The following is a 22,254-nucleotide window of genomic DNA, read 5'->3' as shown; positions in this document are numbered from 1 at the left end:
TGGAGGCCGTGCAAAGAAACCCAAAGCAGCGTTTTCAAATTAACACCTAAGGAGGAATACTTTTTACAAGAAAGGCAAGTATCTGAAAGAGAAAAGATTATATACTAGAAGGGAGAGTATTCTGGGACGGATTATTTTGAAGGCAAGCTACGATTTCCCAGAATAAGTTCACGGTGGTGTGTGGGCGAGCAAGAGAGGGTCACTTGGAGGTCGGCGCTCCCTGAATAACAGTTATAAAAATATACTCAAGGAGCGCTGGAAAGGGTACTCTCCCTGTCCCCTGCCTCCGCCTCCCCTGCAGTCTGTTTGGGATGGGGTTTCTCCCGTCTTGTGCTTGCGACAGCAACATTCCTTCCTGAAGAAACCCCGGTGTTAACAAGGGCAGGAGGGCTGTCAACAGCAAGGCGGGTCTGTTGGACAAGGATGAATATGGGGTGGTGTCTGCTGTGCCCTGCTCGCTGTTGACTGGAAGAGCAAAGCAGGCAGCTGTCCAGTTCCTGGCTCTCCGAGTTTACGGTACACCCTGCCCAATCCGTGCCCAGCTGGTTCTGAAAAGGCTCAGCTCTGTGATCGCGTTTTAAGCTTACATTTCTTCTATCAGTAAAGGCCAATAACCACCCCCTCCAGTTGTGACTACACAAAGGGGCCTATTCACAAAGACATTTTGGAGTACAAAAAGTAGTGATACTTTTCTTCGTACTCTGAATGCCTTTCTGAACGGGCCCTAAACATCTAAAATGGGAATAAAATGGGACTATTATGGTAATATTTATATACAACTATTACAAATAGACAGGACTGTGCCCTCTTCGCATTTTCACCCATAGGGAACAGAATGTTACGGCCTAGTTAACAAAGACATATACGAGTAAAAAAAAAGAGTATTTCTGTAATACTACTTTCAGTACTCAAACACGCTTCTGCAAATCGGCCCCAATGAAATAACTTACCTTTGTAGTACTGCTAGGTTACTCCTGATTTTCAGGTGTAAGCCAGGCCTACTCTCTGCTTATTGCTGGAATCAAGAAGTAAGTTAAGAGTACTACACAAGTGGGTCAGACCTACTCATAGCAAACAACTTTGTGCATTAGGAAAATAGCTCATACAACAGATCACAGACCAATGGATCTTGCTTGGGAAAAACAGTCTTGTAAGAATGAATGTTTAAATTTACCACCCCTGCAAATGTGGTGCAACTAGCACAGGACTTCTGTATGATGTTTTAAGATCACTAGGTATAGCGGAGCAGATAGGAAAACAGGAAATTACTTCACAGGTCCGTGACCAACTGGTTCCTAAACGAGCACAGTCCATGACACACTGACTGAACGGTTGTAATAAAGAAATTAGATACTGATTTGTACACAGCTATTGATTGTTTTCTTGTATTTGGTATGGAATGTTGAACCCCAAACTGCACATTATATGGATAATGCAAATTACTAAGACGTTCTGTGAGCATAAGAAGGCAGGACGTTACATGCTGAGTTCCCGTATGAGGTCATAGAACTAGAACTCCAAGGTGACTTGCAGTACAGTTGTAGTGTATCGTTGGAAGTATATTTATCCATATAATAAGTGAGAGTTTTTAATTATTCCTGAACAGCCATATGTATGTCATCTATTCGTGGTATATTTATTCTGGGAATTATAATGTAGTTATTTAGGCTACAAATGCAAGTCTACATATCAGAATGCAAAGAAAAATAAACTGAATGCAGTGATCACATCTGACCTGGGACCCTCTTTAAAAATCAAAATGTTTTGCTCATAGGCCTATCTGGTTGCAGCAGGTCTTGTGTAATAAGATTGCTTTCCCTCTCGCTATCATGTCTCGCTTATGGAAAGTCATTAGTCGCAAGTAGTGACAAAATGTTCTTATTACAAATGGATTCTGAACATGCTTGTAGTAATAAGATAAAATATAGAGTTTTATAGAGAGGTAATACACCCCCATCAGAAAACTAAACCATGCACAGGATCTAAATATTTACAGTCTCTCTGCAATGGATATTGTTGTGCTTTGCGTGTAGGAGCTGAAAGGCGCTTATTTGTGATAGACAATAACTTGAAATATAAACTAACATTATTTGTTGTGATTACAATGCTCCAAACATGACATTCTAGAGCACAGGGCCTGTCCATAAACATAAGGTATGTCCAAATATATTTTTTTCTGAGTGCGCAGAGGCTCTGACACCTTGGCCTTCTTCAAGGCAAAAACAAAAAGCTTTCTTTAAATACGCATATGCAATTTATGTGTGTGTTGGATCTTTACAAATGCTATGGGGAAGTAAGACAACAGAGATGTATACATGCAAAAAAAAAGGGTGACAACGGCTCATATTTAAATAGCTTAGCTTTTTCAGCTTTTTTAAAGTTTCTCATGTCCCATGGGGACTACTGTTTATGTCGAAAGAATTAGGACATATGTGTGTTCAAAACTATGGAATAAGTGGCTTTGGTTTTGTATTGTTTGATATCATTTGCATAACACATTCATTTGACTAGTGTTTGCCCAAGACGCCGTCCGGGCCCTTTCGGATTGTGGCAACTCTGCTTCAAGTGCATTGTTGGGAAAACATATTACCCATTTGAAGTTTCCGCTGTTTTGCTGCACAGGAGCAATTTAATCTCAAAAGTTAATTTATGTATTAGACAACCACCAACCATGCACATTACTTGACTATCGTATGAATAAAAACACAAGCATCCCGTTACAGCCACATCCCGTGACTTGCCTTTGAAATTCCAAGAGCCAGAATGGTTTTCTGGTAATAATAAAATCATGCATTTCACATTCACATAATGAGGGTTGTATCAAGCTATAGGTGTTACTTGAGTTTTTACACTGGTTACGTTGACCTTTGCAGATCACTTTGCACATACAATAATACACATAAAATACGGCTCAAATAGCATGTACCTCTGTAAACATTAGGCAGGCATTGTATTAAATTAACGTACCTCTGTGGAGCGGCCCAAGAGTCGTCGCTATTAATAGATGTGTTCCTCACGGGGCACATCTTGGCAGTGTACGTCACATCCGTTTCCGAGGTGTTATCCTGACCCCACAGAGGTCGGTCGTGGTGCTTTTTGATGTCACTCTGGTAATCCAGGGATGCGTTATCCGAATGGGAACTCACTGTTCCCGAGTCTTCGGTGGTACCCTCGGACGCAAGGCAGCTGTTCATGGAGTTGCTTTCCTCCACCTCTGACGTATCCATCACCACGTCGTCATCGTCATCATCGTCAATATAGATGCTGCTCCCTGGCGCCAGCTGCCACCCGGCTAAGCCAAGCAGAAAGAGAACAGTTGAAGCGGGCACAATCACTGACCATTTAATGCGACTTGTAATCCTATTACAACTAGATGTAAATAAATCTTTTCGGGAAAATAGAATGGACCTACGTGTCTTCTAGTTAGAAGAGCGGTTTTCATTGCTTAGGAAGGTTGTGTAATTGTTCGGCACACTAAACCAGTAAGCAGCCTTCCCTTAATGGTGTGCACTTCGTTACCATCAAAAAGAGAAAAGCTCACTGAGATGCGCTAAGAAGCCTTTGGAACGAAAGTTTTTTACGAGTTTTCCTCGACTGCTTGTATTTTTTTTTAAAGTTTTTACTGGGGAAAAGTGACCACTGAACACAAAAGGCGCGATTCGGAAAGTTTTTTTTCCTGTACAGTACGACTTAATTCAAAATAAAGTTGTAAATTAATTACCCAAGGATCATGTTCTTATGATTCACTCAGGTGTATTTCACAGGAAGAAGTGCAATTGATGCATGCTTTATATACACATTATGAACTTGGACGTGTTGACTGGAAGTGTGGAGGTGAGTAGATGCAGGGGAGTGTCACTGGATTGGCCAGGGACATGCAATGCAAATCTGGTGAGCACTCACAAAGAAATAAACTTTAAAGGTGTGGACTAAAGTTGAGACAAGAACACCCACATTAGAACCAGGCATAAGCTGTGCTGAATTGCTGAAAGTGTTGTACAGTATAACAGAGTGTCCTGATTACACAGGACGTGTGAGACGGGGTGAATGTGAGGGACTAAACTGCTTTGGGAACATGTTATAAAACAAAGTAATGTAGGCATGAAACATTTCCCTTACCCCTATAAGTGTGTAATGTATGGAAATGCATAACGTAGGTACATCTGAGTTGAGGAAAACGGGGCTAAATGGCCAGTCTTTGTGGGTAAAATGAAGTGCGAGTGACCAGGTCAAGGATAATTTAAGCAAGGGACTGGCAGAAATATGGTTGAATATACCAACAACTGTAAATTTCACTAGATATAGCCAAAAACTCAATTTTATAATTTATAGCTGTTTTTGCGAATCAGCAAAACGCTTAGAGAGCTCTTATACCTCACTCCTGCACACCTATTAAGTCACACCTTGTCCTAATTCTGGGTAGTGGTTGAGGACACTAGAATGGATCTAGTGGTAAAAGTGAGATGCATTTAAGTCTCCAGAAATCAATGTAGTTGGTCAAAGAATAAAGAGGACAGGTCCTCAGGATAAATTAGGAATCCCTGCTGGGGACGTGTTGCAAAGCCCAGGACCCAAACCAATCCCCATTTTATGATCAGTAAATTAGGTACTGGGAATTAAAGGGAATATAGAAATGTGCCACCTTCAGCACTTTATCACTATTTGAATTTGTGGATGACATTTAAAAAAGGGTGTAAAATTGCACACCTTTTTCCCTTTACTTATTTTGCTAAACTACAAATTACAAAGGTGTAAAACTCTTGGGAGATAACATGGTACACCGCCCTGCTAATGTTTAAGAGCTGAAAGTGGACGCATGTGGCTTGCCTGTTTACTGATGCTCCCTGACTGTGTCAGGTGAGATGGAAGTGAAAGGCACCATAGCAACCCAACATTAAAGCATACCTCTCAATCTTTTGGATCTCCAGTGAGGGTGAGATTGAGTGGGTGTGGTTTTGGAGGCGAGTCTACTATAATCAATGGCGAGAACAATATTTTGGGAAGTGGAGGAAATTTTCACGGCACGTGACCTGATTCAAGTCTTTGGGAGGCATTTTCCTTACTTGGAGGGTGAAGATGATTGCAAGTAGAGATACATCCTCCAAACGAGGGTGCGTTGGAAGGTATGTTAAAGCAGGCATCTGAAGCGAAACGTGTCAGAAAGTCAATCCCTGCAGCGACAATTACAATGTATTTTAAACATGTGCCCCTTGCTGCGTTTTCATGTGGCAGGCACAAAAGCTAATGTGTATGCAATATGTGCCTTTTAGCATTGCAGTATTTATACTAATTTCAAAGACAAATCCTGAGTACCTTCTAAACAAGACAAAAAGCGGGGAACCTCTCATTGACAGAGGTGACGTCATGCCATTGGGAGTTGAAATCGATTCTTGACAGCAGCAGCAATACAGTTTGTAGGGATACAAATCACTATTGGAGCTCTAAGTGCCGGCATGCATCAATATTAATGTGTGGCAACGTTAAAGAAATACAATTCCGAGTGTTTGCTAGAAAGAGGCTATTTTATCTCAGGGTCAATTAAGGTGTTTTAAATCTAATACAAAACACGTTGCTAAAGGTCAGGAGTGCCTGTCAAGGTGCAGTGGCTAGAATAATACAATTGTCCTTAGCATAGGGTGTGAAATAAGTCTTGAATTACCACTCATTTTTGGATTCTCAGAGGTGGCCTGTGCACTCAGCAATCCCTTGGAAGTGCGGTCATCAGTATTGATTAGGCCGCCCATGAGGCTTCCCCCACTTTACAGTCTCCTACCGGACCTACAAACATGCAAAGGAACAATCCATTCCACATGTGAGGGGAGTCCACTTGGTGAAGTCTTCTGAGTGTAAAAATTACTTTCATAGTAGTGGTGTGCCAACAATGGGCACCACCAGGTCAGGCAAAACATTCAGCATCAGAAAAGGCGTTTCTTTCTATTTTATGGGTCAGATAGGCATGCTGTTCACTGTGATTCATCAGAAGAGAGTCAAGGGTTAGCCATTTATTTATTCACACAATTAAGTCATTGTAAGTAGTTTTGTAATACTCTGGATGTAGGGGTGACTTCACAAGAAGTTCCAGGAATAAAACATGATTCCTTACAGATCCGAATGACCTAGCTCTTTTTTTGATTCCATGACCAAGAATGTCTTATTTCTTGAAATTCCTGAATTGGCCTGGGATAAAAAGTAACTTACAGACTGATTTGTGAATAAAACTCGTAAATTCAGGAGTAATTCACACCTAAAACACTAAAACAGGACGAAGCGACATGTACTCACAGGAAAATACATATGAATCGGGCCCATGGAGTGTACTAATGAAAATATTTTTGCTACAAAGACATAAGTTTTGCCATAACTTGTTACTTACCTACCCCTGTCACTAGTTTGCATTCAATGTATCCATAGCCACCGAATGTGGGTGAACTGCAGCGACTGACTTTACACCTTCATTTAACCGCATTGGCCCCTCCCTTGCCTGTTATCGACCCCCAACGCTGCAGTGACCCATGCCAATAGTCCACCCATTACTTGTTATGCTTGTTTATAATCCAACTAAATTTACTACAAGATGGTGGTTTACGATAATGCATTTCAATTGAATCATATTGTGCCCACTGTGGGGACAACCACATGCTCGAGTGTTATCCAAGCAATTAATAAATCATGCTCACCTTTTAATGGGGGGCCCATCTGTGTGTGCAGATCCAACGCACGGATTTGTTTTATGAGAAAGTGAAGCCAAGGCCTCATAAATAACGAAACATCAATTATGCTAAAAAGATTCCTGTCAGGGCACAGAAGGCCAATACAAAACACCGCACTGCGGGCGGACAGAGGAAGAGCGGCATGGAGGATTCATTGCCTCAGCGATAGGACAACAAGGCGTTCATACTACAATTTGAGCCAATCCATCTACTCCCGAAGAGATAAAAAGATAGGTAGACTGTGGACTGATATAAGAAAACAGTTCTTAGAAAGAATGTCATAGATGTTTGCTGCAGGGTAACACAATGCAAAATGTCTCCCTCATGGTGCTTTCACGTGAAACAAGGCCCCCGTGGGAGGGCAGAGTGATAAGCGGAGATGAATGGGTTCCTGGCGAGCATCCTGGCAGGATAATTGAACAGGGAGAGAGGTCTGGGGGATGGAACTATCCTTCTGCTCCACAGTTGCATTCCTAGCTGGATCTGGCTGGAAGCCTGATAACAAAAGATGTATTATCAGTCCGACGACACCTGTCAACTTTTCAAGACCAGACTGAGGGTGGTATCCGTACGGCACTACGGACAGCATCAGCGGGTTGCAGAGGTATGACGAAGAGAGGTGACGTAGGCAGGGGAGAGGGAACGGTTCAAGGAACTGCCGTATCCTCTGAGAAATGGTACGGTCTAAATCTCACTGGGGCAATACCATTAGTGTGAACTGATCTCATCTATAGCTTAAAAGCCTTTTTATGGGAAAGTTTGCTCCGGACCCCTGCTGTTCCCGGCCCCCACCTCTGTCACAAAATGTATGCTTATAATAAACATGTCAGGCCTTGGCTGTGCATTAACAATGAGGCGCCTTACCGTGGTAGCACCACTAGGTGGCGCCAGATGTTAGCTCTGCCCATCAAAGCTTTAAAAATGCTTTGGTAGTAACTCAGAAAGCTTAATAAACTCATCCTCGTTCACACGAGCTCCTCTCTTTGTACCTAACTGTTTTTTTCCCCTCTCTGACCACAGTCTACCTTACCCTCCCTGCTTCAGTTCAGCTTTTCTTTCCTCACTATTGTCTACTCTGAACTCCGTGTTTCTCGTCAGCTCTTTTTATCCATCTCTAGCTCCGACTGAGAACGCTCTCTTATTTTCCCCGCCTTCCCCGTCCCTCTTTCACCCCAGGAAATTCTTGCCATAGCTAACCATCTGCTGCATACTCCCTATTTTATGCCAGCTCCTTTAATTCATCACACCTCTCCCTTCCTTGTGTCTTCGTTCTTCTCCCCCAGGTCCCTCTGCCTGCTCCGGAAGATCTCCCCTCGTCTTTCCCTCCTCTGGTTCAGCTCGCTTTCCTTCATCCAGGCAACCCTCTGGTTTCTTCATCACAGTTTCAGCCTATGCCAGAGCCGGACTGAGCAGAAAATAGGGACGGGCACCGAAATAAAAGTGGCCCCAACTAGCTAATCAGGTAGCTTACAAAGTGGGCCACATCCTTCAAATCGGGGAAGTTCTGAAGGTGTAAAGAGAAGCTATACAGGTGTTCGGCAAGATGTGGGAGACTACATGGATTTGAGCTTGCGGCTGGCAATTTCTGTGGTGATTTTAGGGAGCCAAGAGGAACACGCATTGGCAATGCCAAAATTCATCGCCTTTGGGATATACTGGTTTTGCCAAGCAATAACTTTTGGTGACGCTGTACAGTATCGGTAAAATATTCTGAACAGCATCGCCAAAGGACAACAAAAATGTAATGCCTGTGTAATTTTGTATTTTCGCCCATGCATTATCATGCTTGCCCTTGACTACAGAATGATGCAGGCACCTTTTTTTTATAAAAATTAAATTCAAGTAGCGCAAAGCGCATTTTCAAAGCAGGGAGCCGGTAGCAACCTTCTGCTGGCCCTCCCCAAAAAACTTCTTTCCGTCTTCAACCCCCTTCTTCATGGTGCAGACCCATCTATGCCTCTATCCCTTGCCTCAGTGTCACACAGATCTAGTGGTGTAAGATCTATACTAATCGTATAGCGACCTGGGTCTTGATTACAAGCGCTTCAGTGTTATTTACAGCACCCAATAAATAACAATGACCTGGGGATAGCCATTTATAGAATGCAATTGGCTTCACTTTCTCGTAAAACAAATCCTTGCATTAGATCTGCGCACACAGATGGGCCTCCCATTAAAAGATCAGCATGATTTATTTATTGGTTGGCTAACATTCGAGCATGTGGTTGTGTGATAAGATACAGTCACGTGACCCAGCATGGGCATAATTTGACAGTCAATAGATCTTGTAGTAAATTTATCTGGATTATTGACAAACATAGCAAGTGAAGGGTGGGGCACGGCCATGGGTCAGCTTTTAGATGTCTGTTGTTGAAAGATCTCTTGCGGAACATACCAGCAATTTGCAGAGGGCTTAGAGAAAGCCCACTGCTTACCACTAGTTGGCTTTATTGTCATTCTCATTCCTAACCTTCTACTGCCAACATCTGGGCAACTTATTTTTTCTTTTTCATTCAGCACTCCATGAGATTGCATGTGTTTTCTTGCCCGCTCCCTCTGTTATTTTTTCTTTTTCATTCAGCACTCCATGGGATTCCGTGTGTTTTCTTGCTCCCTCTCTCATGTGCTGCTCCTGTCCAAAATACTCGTACCCTCTAGTAGTCCATGTTTCTCTCCACTTCCCCCATCTCCAACTCATCCTTTGCTTCCTCCACTTGCTCCAGTCCTCCCCCAACCTGCACGGTCCATGTTGCTTCCTCTTCCCACACCCAGTTCATTGTTTCTCCCACCCCGGCTTTGACCTCAAGTTTGCCTTCCCCCATATACTTTGCTTACTCCCACCCACTCCCCCGTCTTCTCCTCTATTTCTCCCATACCACTCACTGTCCGTACAATAACTGTTTAATTTTTTTTTTACATTTTCAGAGGCCCAGCAGCTGCCACTTGCTACTGACTGTTTAGTTTGCACAAAAGGCTTTCTTTTACAAGTAGAAAATATTTATTTTTACCACTCTAAGTGGCATCCGCCATCTCACAACATTAACTACATAAAATAAATAAAGTGGCAGGTGTGTTATTATGTAGGCATGCACATAGGCACCTACATGCACATGTCATCACACATATGCACGCAAACAGAATGATGTGGCTGGCAGCGGCATTTTTTTTTTGCCAGTTCTTTTTGCAGATGCTGCACAGCATCATCAATAAAACAACGACTAAGTCGATACATCAGAAAGGCAAACCCTATTGGCTTTTCCAGTGCTTATTTTGTGGTGTTTGTGTTATAGGAGTCTAAAATGAATAAAAACACATTTCCAAAAAACAGCGACCCCTGACCCTCGGGTAGGTCGCTCCCCCGCCGCTGCAGCTCCACCTGCCCAGACCCCTGCCACCTGTGTGTAGGTCCTGACTCCACTCTGCGCTCTGCATCTGATCTGCGTTCTCTCTCTTGTTGCCTTTTTTTTCTCCTGTTGCCATTTTCTCTCTTGTTGCCTTTCTCCATCTCTCTATCTTGTTGCCTTTATCTCTCTTGGTGCCCTCTTCTATCTGGTTGCCTTAATCTCTCTTGTTGCCATTTTCTCTCTTGTTGCCTTTTCTATCTTGTTGCCTTTTCTCTCTTGTTGCCCCCTTCTATCTTGCTGCTCTCTTGTTGCCGTTTTCTCTCTTGTTGCCTTTTCTCTCTTGTTGCCCCCTTCTATCTTGCTGCTCTCTTGTTGCCGTTTTCTCTCTTGTTGCCTTTTCTATCTTGTTGCCTTTTCTCTCTTGTTGCCCCCTTCTATCTTGCTGCTCTCTTGTTGCCTTTTCTCTCTTGTTGCCGTTTTCCCTCTAGTTGCCTTTTTCTCTCCTGTTTGCGCTCTCCCGCCTTCCCGCCTCCCGCTCTCCCGCCGCTGCCCCCGTGCGGCCCCGCCCCCGCTCCCATTCGTTGTCCTCCCTCCCGCCTCCCAGCTGACCCCTCCTCCCCCCTTCCCTCTTATGGCGGACGCTGCGCGGCAGAGACAGCGGCCCTTGACCCTCGGGTAGGTCGCTCCCCCGCCGCTGCAGCTCCACCTGCCCAGACCCCTGCCACCTGTGTGTAAGTCCTGACTCCACTCTGCGCTCTGCATCTGATCTGCTGTTCTCTCTCTTGTTGCCTTTTTTTCTCCTTTTGCCGTTTTCTCGCTTGTTGCCTTTCTCCATCTCTCTATCTTGTTACCTTTATCTCTCTTGTTGCCTTTATCTCTCTTGTTGCCCTCTTCTATCTGGTTGCCTTTATCTCTCTTGTTGCGGTTTTCTCTCTTGTTGCCTTTTCTCTCTTGTTGCCCCCTTCTATCTTGCTGCTCTTTTGTTACGGTTTTCTCTCTTGTTGCCTTTTCTATCTTGTTGCCCCCTTCTATCTTGCTGCTCTCTTGCTGCCGTTTTCTCTCTTGTTGCCTTTTCTCTCTTGTTGCCTTTTTCTCTCCTGTTTGCGCTCTCCCGCCTTCCCGCCTCCCGCTTTCCCGCCACTGCCCCCGTGCGGCCCCGCCCCCCCCTGCTCCCATTCGTTGTCCTCCCTCCCGCCTCCCAGCTGACCCCTCCTCCCCCCTTCCCTCTTATGGCGGACGCTGCGCGGCAGAGACAGCGGCCCTTGACCCTCGGGTAGGTCGCTCCCCCGCCGCTGCAGCTCCACCTGCCCAGACCCCTGCCACCTGTGTGTAAGTCCTGACTCCACTCTGCGCTCTGCATCTGATCTGCTGTTCTCTCTCTTGTTGCCTTTTTTTCTCCTGTTGCCGTTTTCTCGCTTGTTGCCTTTCTCCATCTCTCTATCTTGTTACCTTTATCTCTCTTGTTGCCTTTATCTCTCTTGTTGCCCTCTTCTATCTGGTTGCCTTTATCTCTCTTGTTGCGGTTTTCTCTCTTGTTGCCTTTTCTCTCTTGTTGCCCCCTTCTATCTCGCTGCTCTCTTGCTGCCGCTTTCTCTCTTGTTGCCTTTTCTCTCTTGTTGCCTTTTTCTCTCCTGTTTGCGCTCTCCCGCCTTCCTGCCTCCCGCCTCCCGCTTTCCCGCCACTGCCCCCGTGCGGCCCGCCCCCCCCTGCTCCCATTCGTTGTCCTCCCTCCCGTCTCCCAGCTGACCCCTCCTCCCCCCCTTCCCTCTTATGGCTGACGCTGCGCAGCAGAGACAGCGACCCTTGACCCTCGGGTAGGTCGCTCCCCCGCCGCTGCAGCTCCACCTGCCCAGACCCCTGCCACCTGTGTGTAGGTCCTGACTCCACTCTGCGCTCAGCATTTGATCTGCCGTTCTCTCTCTTGTTGCCTTTTTTTCTCCTGTTGCCGTTTTCTCTCTTGTTGCCTTTCTCCATCTCTCTATCTTGTTGCCTTTATCTCTCTTGTTGCCCTCTTCTATCTGGTTGCCCTAATCTCTCTTGTTGCCGTTTTCTCTCTTGTTGCCTTTTCTATCTTGTTGCCTTTTCTCTCTTGTTGCCCCCTTCTATCTTGCTGCTCTCTTGTTGCTGTTTTCTCTCTTGTTGCCTTTTCTATCTTGTTGCCTTTTCTCTCTTGTTGCCCCCTTCTATCTTGCTGCTCTCTTGTTGCCGTTTTCTCTCTTGTTGCCTTTTCTCTCTTGTTGCCGTTTTCCCTCTAGTTGCCTTTTTCTCTCCTGTTTGCGCTCTCCCGCCTTCCCGCCTCCCGCTCTCCCGCTGCTGCCCCCGTGCGGCCCGCCCCCCCCTGCTCCCATTCGTTGTCCTCCCTCCCGCCTCCCAGCTGACCCCTCCCCCCCCCTTCCCTCTTATGGCGGACACTGCGCGGACGCGCAGCGGGCGTGCCAAAGGCAAGCCCGTCTGAGCCCGTCCGCGCCTGGACCGTGCCCAGCGCCAGAACCCCTGGCCCCCGCCGCACTCAAAACACCCGTCTTAGATACGACGCCACCTCCCTCAATGCCCTCAACCCCGGACGCACAGCCACTTGCCACCAAGCCAGCCCTAAACGCACTCACGGACCCTTCACCTGTCAAGCCTGCAAGTCCACATTCCACCGAGCCTGCGGACCGCCTACGGGCACTTGCACCAACAACCACCTCAAGTGCATCCTCCTCAACACACGCTCCGTCCACAAGCACACCATTGAACTATGGGACCTCCTGGACATAACAGCACCAGACATCGCCTTCATCACAGAAACCTGGATGAACGCCTCCTCGGCTCCCGACATCGCCGTAGCAATCCCCGACGGCTACAAGATCGCCCGGAAGGACCGCGTCAACCAAATCGGGGGAGGAATCGCCATCATCCACAAGAACTCCATCAACATCACGACCTCCACCGAAGACACCCCCCTCGCCGCCGAACACATGCACTTCCAGATCCACACCGACCCCGGAACCACCCTCAGAGGTACTCTCGTCTACAGGCCCCCTGGCCCATGCACCCTATTCAGCGAATCAATCACTGACTTCATCACCCGCACGCCCTAGCCTCCCTAGACTACATCCTCCTCGGGGACCTGAACTTCCACCTGGAGAAGAACAACAACACCAACACCACCACCTTGCTCGCCAACCTCGCCAACCTCGGACTCAAGCAACTGGTGAACACCCCCACCCACACCACTGGCCACACGCTCGACCCCATCTTTTGCGCCAGCAACCACATATCCTTCAGCCACTCCTCTGAGCTACACTGGACCGACCACAGATGTGTCCACTTCACCTTCAAACGTGAGACCCACCACCTTCGCACACAACAAATCCCCCGCAGACCCTGGAACAAAATCTCCACAGAGCAGCTACTCTCAACTCTAAACCATAACCAACCAGCCATCACCACCGACGTCAACAACGCAGCCCTCAGCCTCATACAGTGGATCACCAACTGTGCCGACAACCTCGCCCCTCTCAGAAGCCACCCAAGAGAGACCAACATCAGGAAACCCCCGTGGTTCACGGACGCCCTCAAAGAATCCAAGAAATCCTGCCGTACCCTCGAAAAAACCTGGCGCAAAGAACACACCGCAGAAAACATGTCAGCCCTCAAGATCACCAACCGTAAACACCACCAGCTGATCCGCTCCACCAAAAGGGCATCTTTCAAAGAGAGACTTGACAACAACACCCACAACAGCAAAGAACTCTTCAACATCGTCAAAGAGCTCTCCAACCCCAACGCCAGCTCCAACACCATCACGCCCTCACAAGAACTCTGCAACTCCCTCGCTACTTTCTTCCATCGAAAGATCACCGACCTACACAACAGCTTCGGACCCCAGACCCCGCCGCCCACCACTGAACCAACAGCCCCAGTCACTACCCTCAACGCCTGGACCCCCATCAGCTCCGAAGAGACCAGAATCACCATGAACACCATCCACTCCGGCTCCCCCTCGGCCCCTTGCCCCCATCACATCTTCAACAAAGCCGACACCATCATCGTCCCTAATCTCCAGAGCATCATCAACAGCTCGTTCGCATCTGCCACCTTTCCCGAGAGCTGGAAACACGTGGAAGTCAACGCTCTCCTGAAAAAACCCACGGCTGACCCCAATGACCTGAAAAACTTCCGCCCCATCTCTCTTCTCCCCTTCCCGGCCAAGGTCATCGAGAAAGCCATCAACAAGCAACTGACCAACTTCCTTGAAGATAACAACCTGCTCGACCCCTCCCAATCAGGTTTCCGTGCCAACCACAGCACGGAAACCGCCCTCATCGCAGTCACCGACGACATCAGAACCCTGATGGACAACGGAGAAACAACTGCCCTCATCCTCCTGGACCTCTCAGCGGCCTTCGACACCATGTGCTTCGACACCATGTGCCACCGCACCCTAATAACCCGCCTCCGCTCCACTGGAATCCAAAGTCAGGCCCTGGACTGGATCATCTTGTTCCTCTCTGACCGTACCCAAAGAGTCTACCTCCCGCCCTTCCGCTCAGAACCCACCGAGATCATCTGCGGCGTTCCACAAGGCTCTTCGCTCAGCCCTACCCTCTTCAATATCTACATGAGCCCCCTCGCCAACATCGCTTGCAAACACAACATCAACATCATCTCCTACGCCGACGACACCCAGCTGATACTCTCCCTCACCAAAGACCCAGCCACCAACAAAGCCAACCTGCAGGATGGAATGAAAGACGTCGCAGAATGGATGAAGCTCAGCCGCCTGAACCTGAACTCAGACAAGACGGAGGTCCTCATCCTCGGACACTCCCCGTCCGCCTGGAACGACTCGCCCCTGGGCACCGCACCAACCCCTTCAGACCATGCACGCAACCTCGGTTTCATCCTGGACCCCCTCCTCACTATGACCAAGCAAGTCAACGCCGTCTCGTCTTCTTGCTTCCACACCCTTCGCATGCTCCGAAAAATCTTCTGCTGGATCCCTGCCGAAACCAGAAAAACTGTTACCTACGCCCTCGTCATAAGCCGCCTGGACTACAGAAACACCCTATACGCAGGAACCACCGCAAAGCTACAGAATTGTCTTCAGCGCATACAGAACGCCTCCGCACGCCTCATCCTCGACATACCACGCCACAGCCACAAATCCGCCCACCTGAAACACCTGCACTGGCTCCCCGTCAACAAAAGGATCACCTTCAGGCTCCTCACCCACGCACACAAAGCCCTCCACAAAAAGGGCCCCGATTACCTCAACAGACGCCTCTCGTTCTACACGCCCACCCGTCAGCTCCGCTCAGCCAGCCTCGCTCTCGCCACCGTCCCTCGTATCCGCAGAACCACCGCTGGAGGTAAATCCTTCTCCTACCTGGCAGCCAAGACATGGAACTCCCTCCCCGTTCACCTAAGAACTACCCAGGACCACCTTGCCTTCAGAAGGCGCCTCAAGACCTGGCTCTTTGAGCAGCAGTAACCCCCCCCTAGCGCCTTGAGACCCTCACGGGTGAGTAGCGCGCTCTATAAATGCCTTGATTGATTGATTGATTTATAAATTGACCCCGTATGCAGCATTCTATGGTTCATTTTATGCTCGTTTTAACAAGCATAGTCCCCATGGTAAATATATTTTAAAAATGTGTTAGAAGTTTTTATAGAGAACCTATTTGATATTAACGAGGGCATGGTAATTAGGCTTTCCAGTGTTGATTTTATAATTTAATGTGCATGTTCGCAAGAAATCACTTAACGCTGGTCATGAAACAGAAAACACTGTAGCAATAACTGAATTGGCATGCTATAAAAAGTATATAAAATTGGGGCTATTTTTGACGGCGGAGAGCTGGTACAGCACATCTACCAGAAATGTCTTTGTTGCAGGGCTTGGCTCAACTATTTTTAACACTGGCAATTACATAAGGCCTGACTTCAGAATAGCCCAAGCTGATCAGTTCATGTAATTGCAAAGGACACCTGCACAGATTCAAATAACACGGGTGCTTGTGGGAGTAGTATGAGGGATGTAGACCAGAAGTGGGCCTTGGTGGAACACTGTCGCCCTCGGTTTTGGTTTAGTGGAGCATGACGCTTACTTTACAGGTTGTCTTCTGCTGAAGGCTACTCTGCTTTATATATATATCCCCCCAATGTAGCTAACAACGAACACCTCAAGGCAACTAGCACATTAACTGAATTATTTAAAGTGTTTCCAGTTATGCCACATGTTGCCTTCTGAGCACTTTAGAGCACATTGAAACTCCTGTAAGGACGCCTTTGGGAAGAAATACAGTACCACGATGGGTTAGCATGGCTAAGTACGATTTTGTGCAGGGGTGTAGCTTCTGGGGGGTGGGGTGGTACACCCCCTAATAAATGTATTTTGTGATAAACAGTTGGGTGCAGGTGCTTTCGTTCTGGTATAGCGAGGTGTCTGTCGGATTTCACCAGGAATCTTTACACGCACAGACAAAAAGGCACACACACTCTCTCCCTCTGTCTCTTTGGAAAGACTAAAAATGTTGGATATTTCACTAAATAATGCGCTTTCTCTCACTTAGTACACCTACCAAAACACATTCCTTTCCCTTTCCACTGCCCCTTGAGCACCTCTCCTGCACCCTGCTTGTTGTATAATGTATTTTAACATCATGTGCCAAGTGACTGTCCGGAAATCTGAAGCTAACACCACGCCCCCCGCCCTTCCCTGCTCCTCCCTCCCACAGTCATATTGCTTCCATTTTCTTACGATAATGGCATTACTCCTAGTCCTACTCCCTCGCCTTCCTTTTAACCAATGAGGCCTCCCGCCTCCCCCCTAGACCCTCCCTTCCCCTTTCAAACCCCCCCCTCACCCTTATCCCCTCCTGTACAAAAACCAAGCCCAAGCTGCAACTCGGACAGTCCGTACCGGGAGGGTGGGAGGGAACGGAAAAGGAAGGCGAGGGAGTAGGACTAGGAGTAATGCCATTATCGTAAGAAAATGGAAGCATTACCTCCCGTCCCTCCCTCGCCTTCCTTTTAACCAATGAGACATAGCAAGAAACACACAGGAGACGGACATCGAGTTGCAAGACCTTTATTTTTAACATCCTGCACCAAGATCATCCCACAAATCATCTCATAGAGGATAAGACCCGGTGACCTAACACCGACTCCAAACTACCCAAGTCCGACAGCCTGTAATGACGCACAAACGTCGAAGGAGAAGCCCAAGTGGCGGCCCTGCAAATTTCCACCACAGACGTCCCCTGAAGCTCCGCCACCGTAGCCGCCATGTCCCTAGTAGATCTCCCCTGAATCCCTTGAGGAGGAACCACCTCTTTCAAGGAATAGGCCAATAGAATTAAAGATCTCACCCACCGACTCAAGGAAGCCGTGGAAGGTTTTTCACCTTTGCGAGCCGGACCAAAATTAACAAACAGTGAATCCCCCTTACGAAAAGGAGCCACCACCCGCAGATACTCTAACAAAACCCTGCGTACATCCAATGAATGCAAACGGACCTCCTCCCTTGAGGAGGGATTCGGACAAAATGAAGGAAGGATGACCTCCTGCCGTGAATGGAAAGAAGAATTGACTTTTGGAATAAAAGAAGGCACCGGAACCAGAACCACCCTATCGTGAAAAATCTTACAAAAAGGAAAGGAACAAGCCAATGCACCCAATTCCCCCAACCGACGAGCCGAAGTAATGGCTACCAAAAAGAACGTCTTCAAAGATAGATGGCGCAAATCACAGTCCCCCAATGGTTCAAAAGGTGGCTCCGTCAACACATCCAAAACCAAGGACAGATCCCATGAAGGAAAAGAACGTACCGGGCGAGGAAATAAATTAATAAGCCCTTGAAAAAATCTAGGCATCAAGCGCCCTTCATCCTGAAGATTACGCCATGGTCCCCTGAAAGCCTGAATAGCTGCCCACTGTACCCGAAGAGAAGCCACTGACAACCCTAAATGAGCACCGTCCTGCAAGAACTGCATCACCTCAAAGATAGAAGCGCAGGTAGGATCCAACTCCCGACTTAAGCACCATGACGAAAACACCTTCCACTGTCGACCATAAGAAAGCAAAGTGGAACGTCTCCTTGAAGCCAGTAAGGTAGAACTCAAAGCCACAGGCACCCCCAGACCTGTCAATCCCCGTCGTTCAACTTCCAGGCCGTCAAGTGCAACCTCCTCAAAGACCCCAATGGGAGGCAGGGAAACTCCAGGGGAGACGGACAAAGGGGCAGAGGCCACATCCTCCCGTCCGCCATCAGCCTCAACAACGGGAACCAATTCGCCCTCGGCCAAAGTGGCGCAATGAGGATAACCCTGGACCCCAGATCCCTCACTCGTAACAGAAATGCCCTGAGTAGTTGAAAAGGAGGGAACGCATACAAAATGTCCTGCGGCCAAGGACACGACATCCCGTCCACCTCCCATGCTTGGGGACACCGAAACCAGGAGCAGAAGCGACCCACTTTCGCATTCCCTGCGGACGCAAACACATCCAGCACTGGAAGACCCCAAAGCTGAACCAGACGCTGAAACAGAGACTTCCGGAGAGAGAAAAGTTGAGAGGAAGGAATCACTCTGCTCAGCAGATCCGCCCGAACATTTACCACCCCCCGAATGTACGTAGCCCTGAGAGAAGGAACCCACTCCTGAGCCCACACAAAAATCTCTCTGACTAAATTGAACAGAGCCCTCGACCTGGTCCCCCCTTGCCGATTGACATAAGCCTTGGCCACTAAGTTGTCTATGCGAACCAGAACCGCTGATCCCCTCAGGGAATCCTGGAAATGGACCAGAGCCAGGAATACCGCCCTCAATTCGCGCCAATTCGACGACCGACTCGCCTCCCGAGGGGACCAAAACCCCAGAATCTGAGCCGACCCCATCCATGCCCCCCAACCGGAGAGGCTGGCATCCGTCGTCACCACCACGGGTCTCAGAGGTGATAAAGACACCCCTACCCTCAGGTGGTCTGCATCCAACCACCATTGCAACTCTCTGTGAATCAATCCGGACCCTGGAACCCTGTCCTCCAGAGAACCGGACCCTGGTGCCCACCTTCTCAAGAACCATGTCATCAAGCACAGGAGATGGAAACGCGCCCAAGGAACCAGAAATATCACCGATGCCAAATGACCCTGCAGCCGCAACCATAGAAGAGCTTGGGGAGCAGACAGCAACAATACCTTCGTTACCAAAGCCTGAAGTACACCCAACCTTTTTTCTGACACAGTCACCAACCCTGGAAGTGTCTGAAACCGAGCCCCCAGAAAAACTAGATCCTGGGACGGCACTAAGTCTGACTTCTCCCAATTGATTAAAAACCCGTGGTTTTGCAGGACCCCCAGAACTTGGTCCACCTGCCTCAGCAACAGGTCTCGTGATTGAGCATGAATCAAAATGTCGTCTAGATAAGGATGCAGGAACACCCCTTCTGAATGAAGCAAAGCCACCAGAGGAGCCAGCACCTTTGTGAAAATTCGAGGTGACGATTTTAGACCGAAAGGTAGAACGCAAAACTGATAATGGTCCTGACCCACAGCAAACCTCAGGAACTTTTGAGAGGATCTTGCCACCGGTACGTGTAGGTAAGCATCCTGTAGATCCAGTGACACCAGAAAGTCCCCTTGCCTGACCAATGGAAAAATAGTCTGAATGGACAGCATGCGGAAATGCACTGTCCTGATCCAGGTATTCACCTCCTTTAGATTGAGCACCGGTCGAAATCCCCCTGAAACTTTCTGCACAAGAAACAAGACCGAATAAGTGCCCAGGCCCCTTTCGGCTAGCGGAACGGGGGAAATGGCTCCCTTGACCAGTAAGTCCCGCACTCCGTCCAATAATGCTCTTCTCCGTGACCCCTCTGAAGGCAGAGGAGTGGGACGTACCCCTGAATCTGGAGGAACCCTCACAAAATCTATGACTTAACCATTGGTCACAATGTCTAGAACCCAATGATCGTTTACATTGGCCTCCCAAGCCGAAAGAAAGTGACTCAGTCTTCCCCCAACCGGCCCTCTGCCAGGCCCACAGTGATTGTCAGGACCCCTTCTTGAAACCACCCCGGGACGCAGGAGCAGACTTCTTAGGCGAAAAACGCGGCTGAAAACGCCTTTTCCGAAATGAAAAGGATTTAGCATCCCTAGTAGGAGAAGCTCTGGAATGCTTCTTCCACCCTTTACCCGAAGAAGAACCCCCTTTATAAGGTAAGGCATGCTTCCGCTCCTTAAATGCCTTGGAAAGCATGGATGGCAATTGATCTCCAAACAAGTTACGACCTTCAAACGGCAGTCTCAACAAGGCTGCCTTTTCCCCTGGATCAGCCTTCCAGGAACGCAACCAGAGGGACCTACGAGCCCCAATCAAAGACCCAGACGCCAGAGCCGAAGTACGGACCACATCAGAAGACACATCAGCCAACAATCTGGCCTGCTGCTCCATACCAGCCAGGAGCTCTGAACATTCCGCCCCTTCCTGTACAGCCACCGCCAGTTTATCAAAGTCTTGTACCAATGACTGTGACGCATAAGCAGAATAAATCCCTGCCCTCAGCGCCAGATTCTCCGCAGCAAAAGCCCTCTTAAGACCTGAATCCACTTTACGGTCTGTGGCATCCGTAGGCACACAATCCTCCGGATTGACTGCCGTTTTGCCAATCAGCGTAGCCAAAATAGAATCCAGGCGTACTGAAGGAGGTAAAACCTCCTCACCCTCAAGCAAGTAAAGTTTCTGAAGGAATCTTGGAACCTGAGCCTTATCCACATCCTTCCACTCACGAAACACCATATCCTTCACAGGTCCCTGAAAAGGCATGGCAAACTTCGAAGGCGTCTGATATTGAGGAAATAAATGAGAATCCGAGTTTGTAGGTTGAAACACTGGGAAACCCAAATTGTCCCGAACATGTGCCATCACTTCCCACATTTCTTCTCTGGAAACATATTTCCCCCCAGATGACGTTGATGGGGTCTCATCCTCACTCTCCGATGAGGACTTCCGTGCCGCTACCGATGAGTGCGCAGGCTTAGGCTGACCAGACCTGGCCACGCCTGCTTGCAGTGCCCTGGTAACAGCCACCTCAATCATATCCTGCACCTCCTCTCTGGACATGAGGGGAGTACCCCTGTCTGGTAACTGTGAGGTCTCAGGAGTAGCAATGCTAGCCTCACATCCCTCCTCCGCGGATGAGGAAGATACAATCCTACGTCTTTTTGCTGGAACTTTAGGCATGATAAACCACCAAATAACACTGACTCTCACCCCAAAAAACTACCCTGTATATAGGCACCTGGTCCACCCCCAACAGGGCTCCACCAATCCCTAAAAAGGTCAACTACTGTGGCCAAATTCATAAAAACCACGGGCAGAACGCCCGTCCTACCTGAAGAGCAGCTCAAAATTGAAGTCCCTCAGTTCCCCGCGGCTCCGCGGCGCGGAAACCCGGAAACCGACGCCCCAGCCACAGAGGGCCGGCAGACTCCGTCAGCCGGCCCCAGTACACGCCTCCCGAGCAGCCATGCTGCTCGTCAAAGACGCGACCCAGCCGGCGCACTCCTCGCGGAGCTCCGCGTCCCGAGGAGTGCCTCCACCGACGACCTCCAGGCCCCACCGTGCAGGTAAGAAAGAGAAAGAGATACGTCTAGCGTGGGCTAGACAAAAGAACAGGAGGGGATAAGGGTGGGGGGGGGGTTTTGAAAGGGGAAGGGAGGGTCTAGGGGGGAGGCGGGAGGCCTCATTGGTTAAAAGGAAGGCGAGGGAGGGACGGGAGGTAATGACCAAGATGTCTAAGTCAGCTTCTGGCACAGGCCGGGACTGCTCGGGGTACAAGTGAGATTACTTTTGTCAAAGATGAAACACGTTGCGGACCGCAAGAAATTGGACTGCGGCCATTCAGCCAAAATCTAACCGGGGCACATGAAAAGCTGGAAAAGCCAAGTAGCCGGTTACATATATGGTAGCAACTCAATTCTGTTGGTCAGATGTGCGGGTGCCTTTAACATCTGTAAGGCCGCTGTTCCCCTGTAGGGAGAACTGACTACAGTCGATGCCAAAAAGTGGAATGTCTCGGAGAGAAAGAGGGCAGCTTCTACAAGTCACCACGGCATCCGTGACGAGGGTAAATTCTAGGGAAAGGGGTTGGGGAACGAACCTGTGCAGCAGTCCAGGGAGGGCAGGCTTTCACCAATGATGCAACGTGCACCG

The 22,254-nt window shown here is 48.5% G+C and overlaps 1 protein-coding gene across 7 annotated transcripts in view; it reads right to left on the bottom strand.

Annotated features, from left to right (window-relative positions):
• Positions 1 to 22,254, bottom strand: part of COBL (cordon-bleu WH2 repeat protein) — an 890,550-nt gene that overhangs the window by 119,747 nt on the left and 748,549 nt on the right. For all 7 annotated transcript variants that reach the window (XM_069216764.1, XM_069216715.1, XM_069216757.1 and 4 more), the window contains one exon: positions 2,968 to 3,292. In XM_069216764.1, the coding sequence (XP_069072865.1) occupies positions 2,968 to 3,292 (325 nt within the window). The remainder of the gene's footprint in view (positions 1 to 2,967; positions 3,293 to 22,254) is intronic.

Source organism: Pleurodeles waltl, chromosome 2_1, assembly GCF_031143425.1.
Source record: "Pleurodeles waltl isolate 20211129_DDA chromosome 2_1, aPleWal1.hap1.20221129, whole genome shotgun sequence".
Classification (NCBI taxonomy): domain Eukaryota; kingdom Metazoa; phylum Chordata; class Amphibia; order Caudata; family Salamandridae; genus Pleurodeles; species Pleurodeles waltl.
This window is presented reverse-complemented; position numbering and strand designations above follow the sequence as displayed.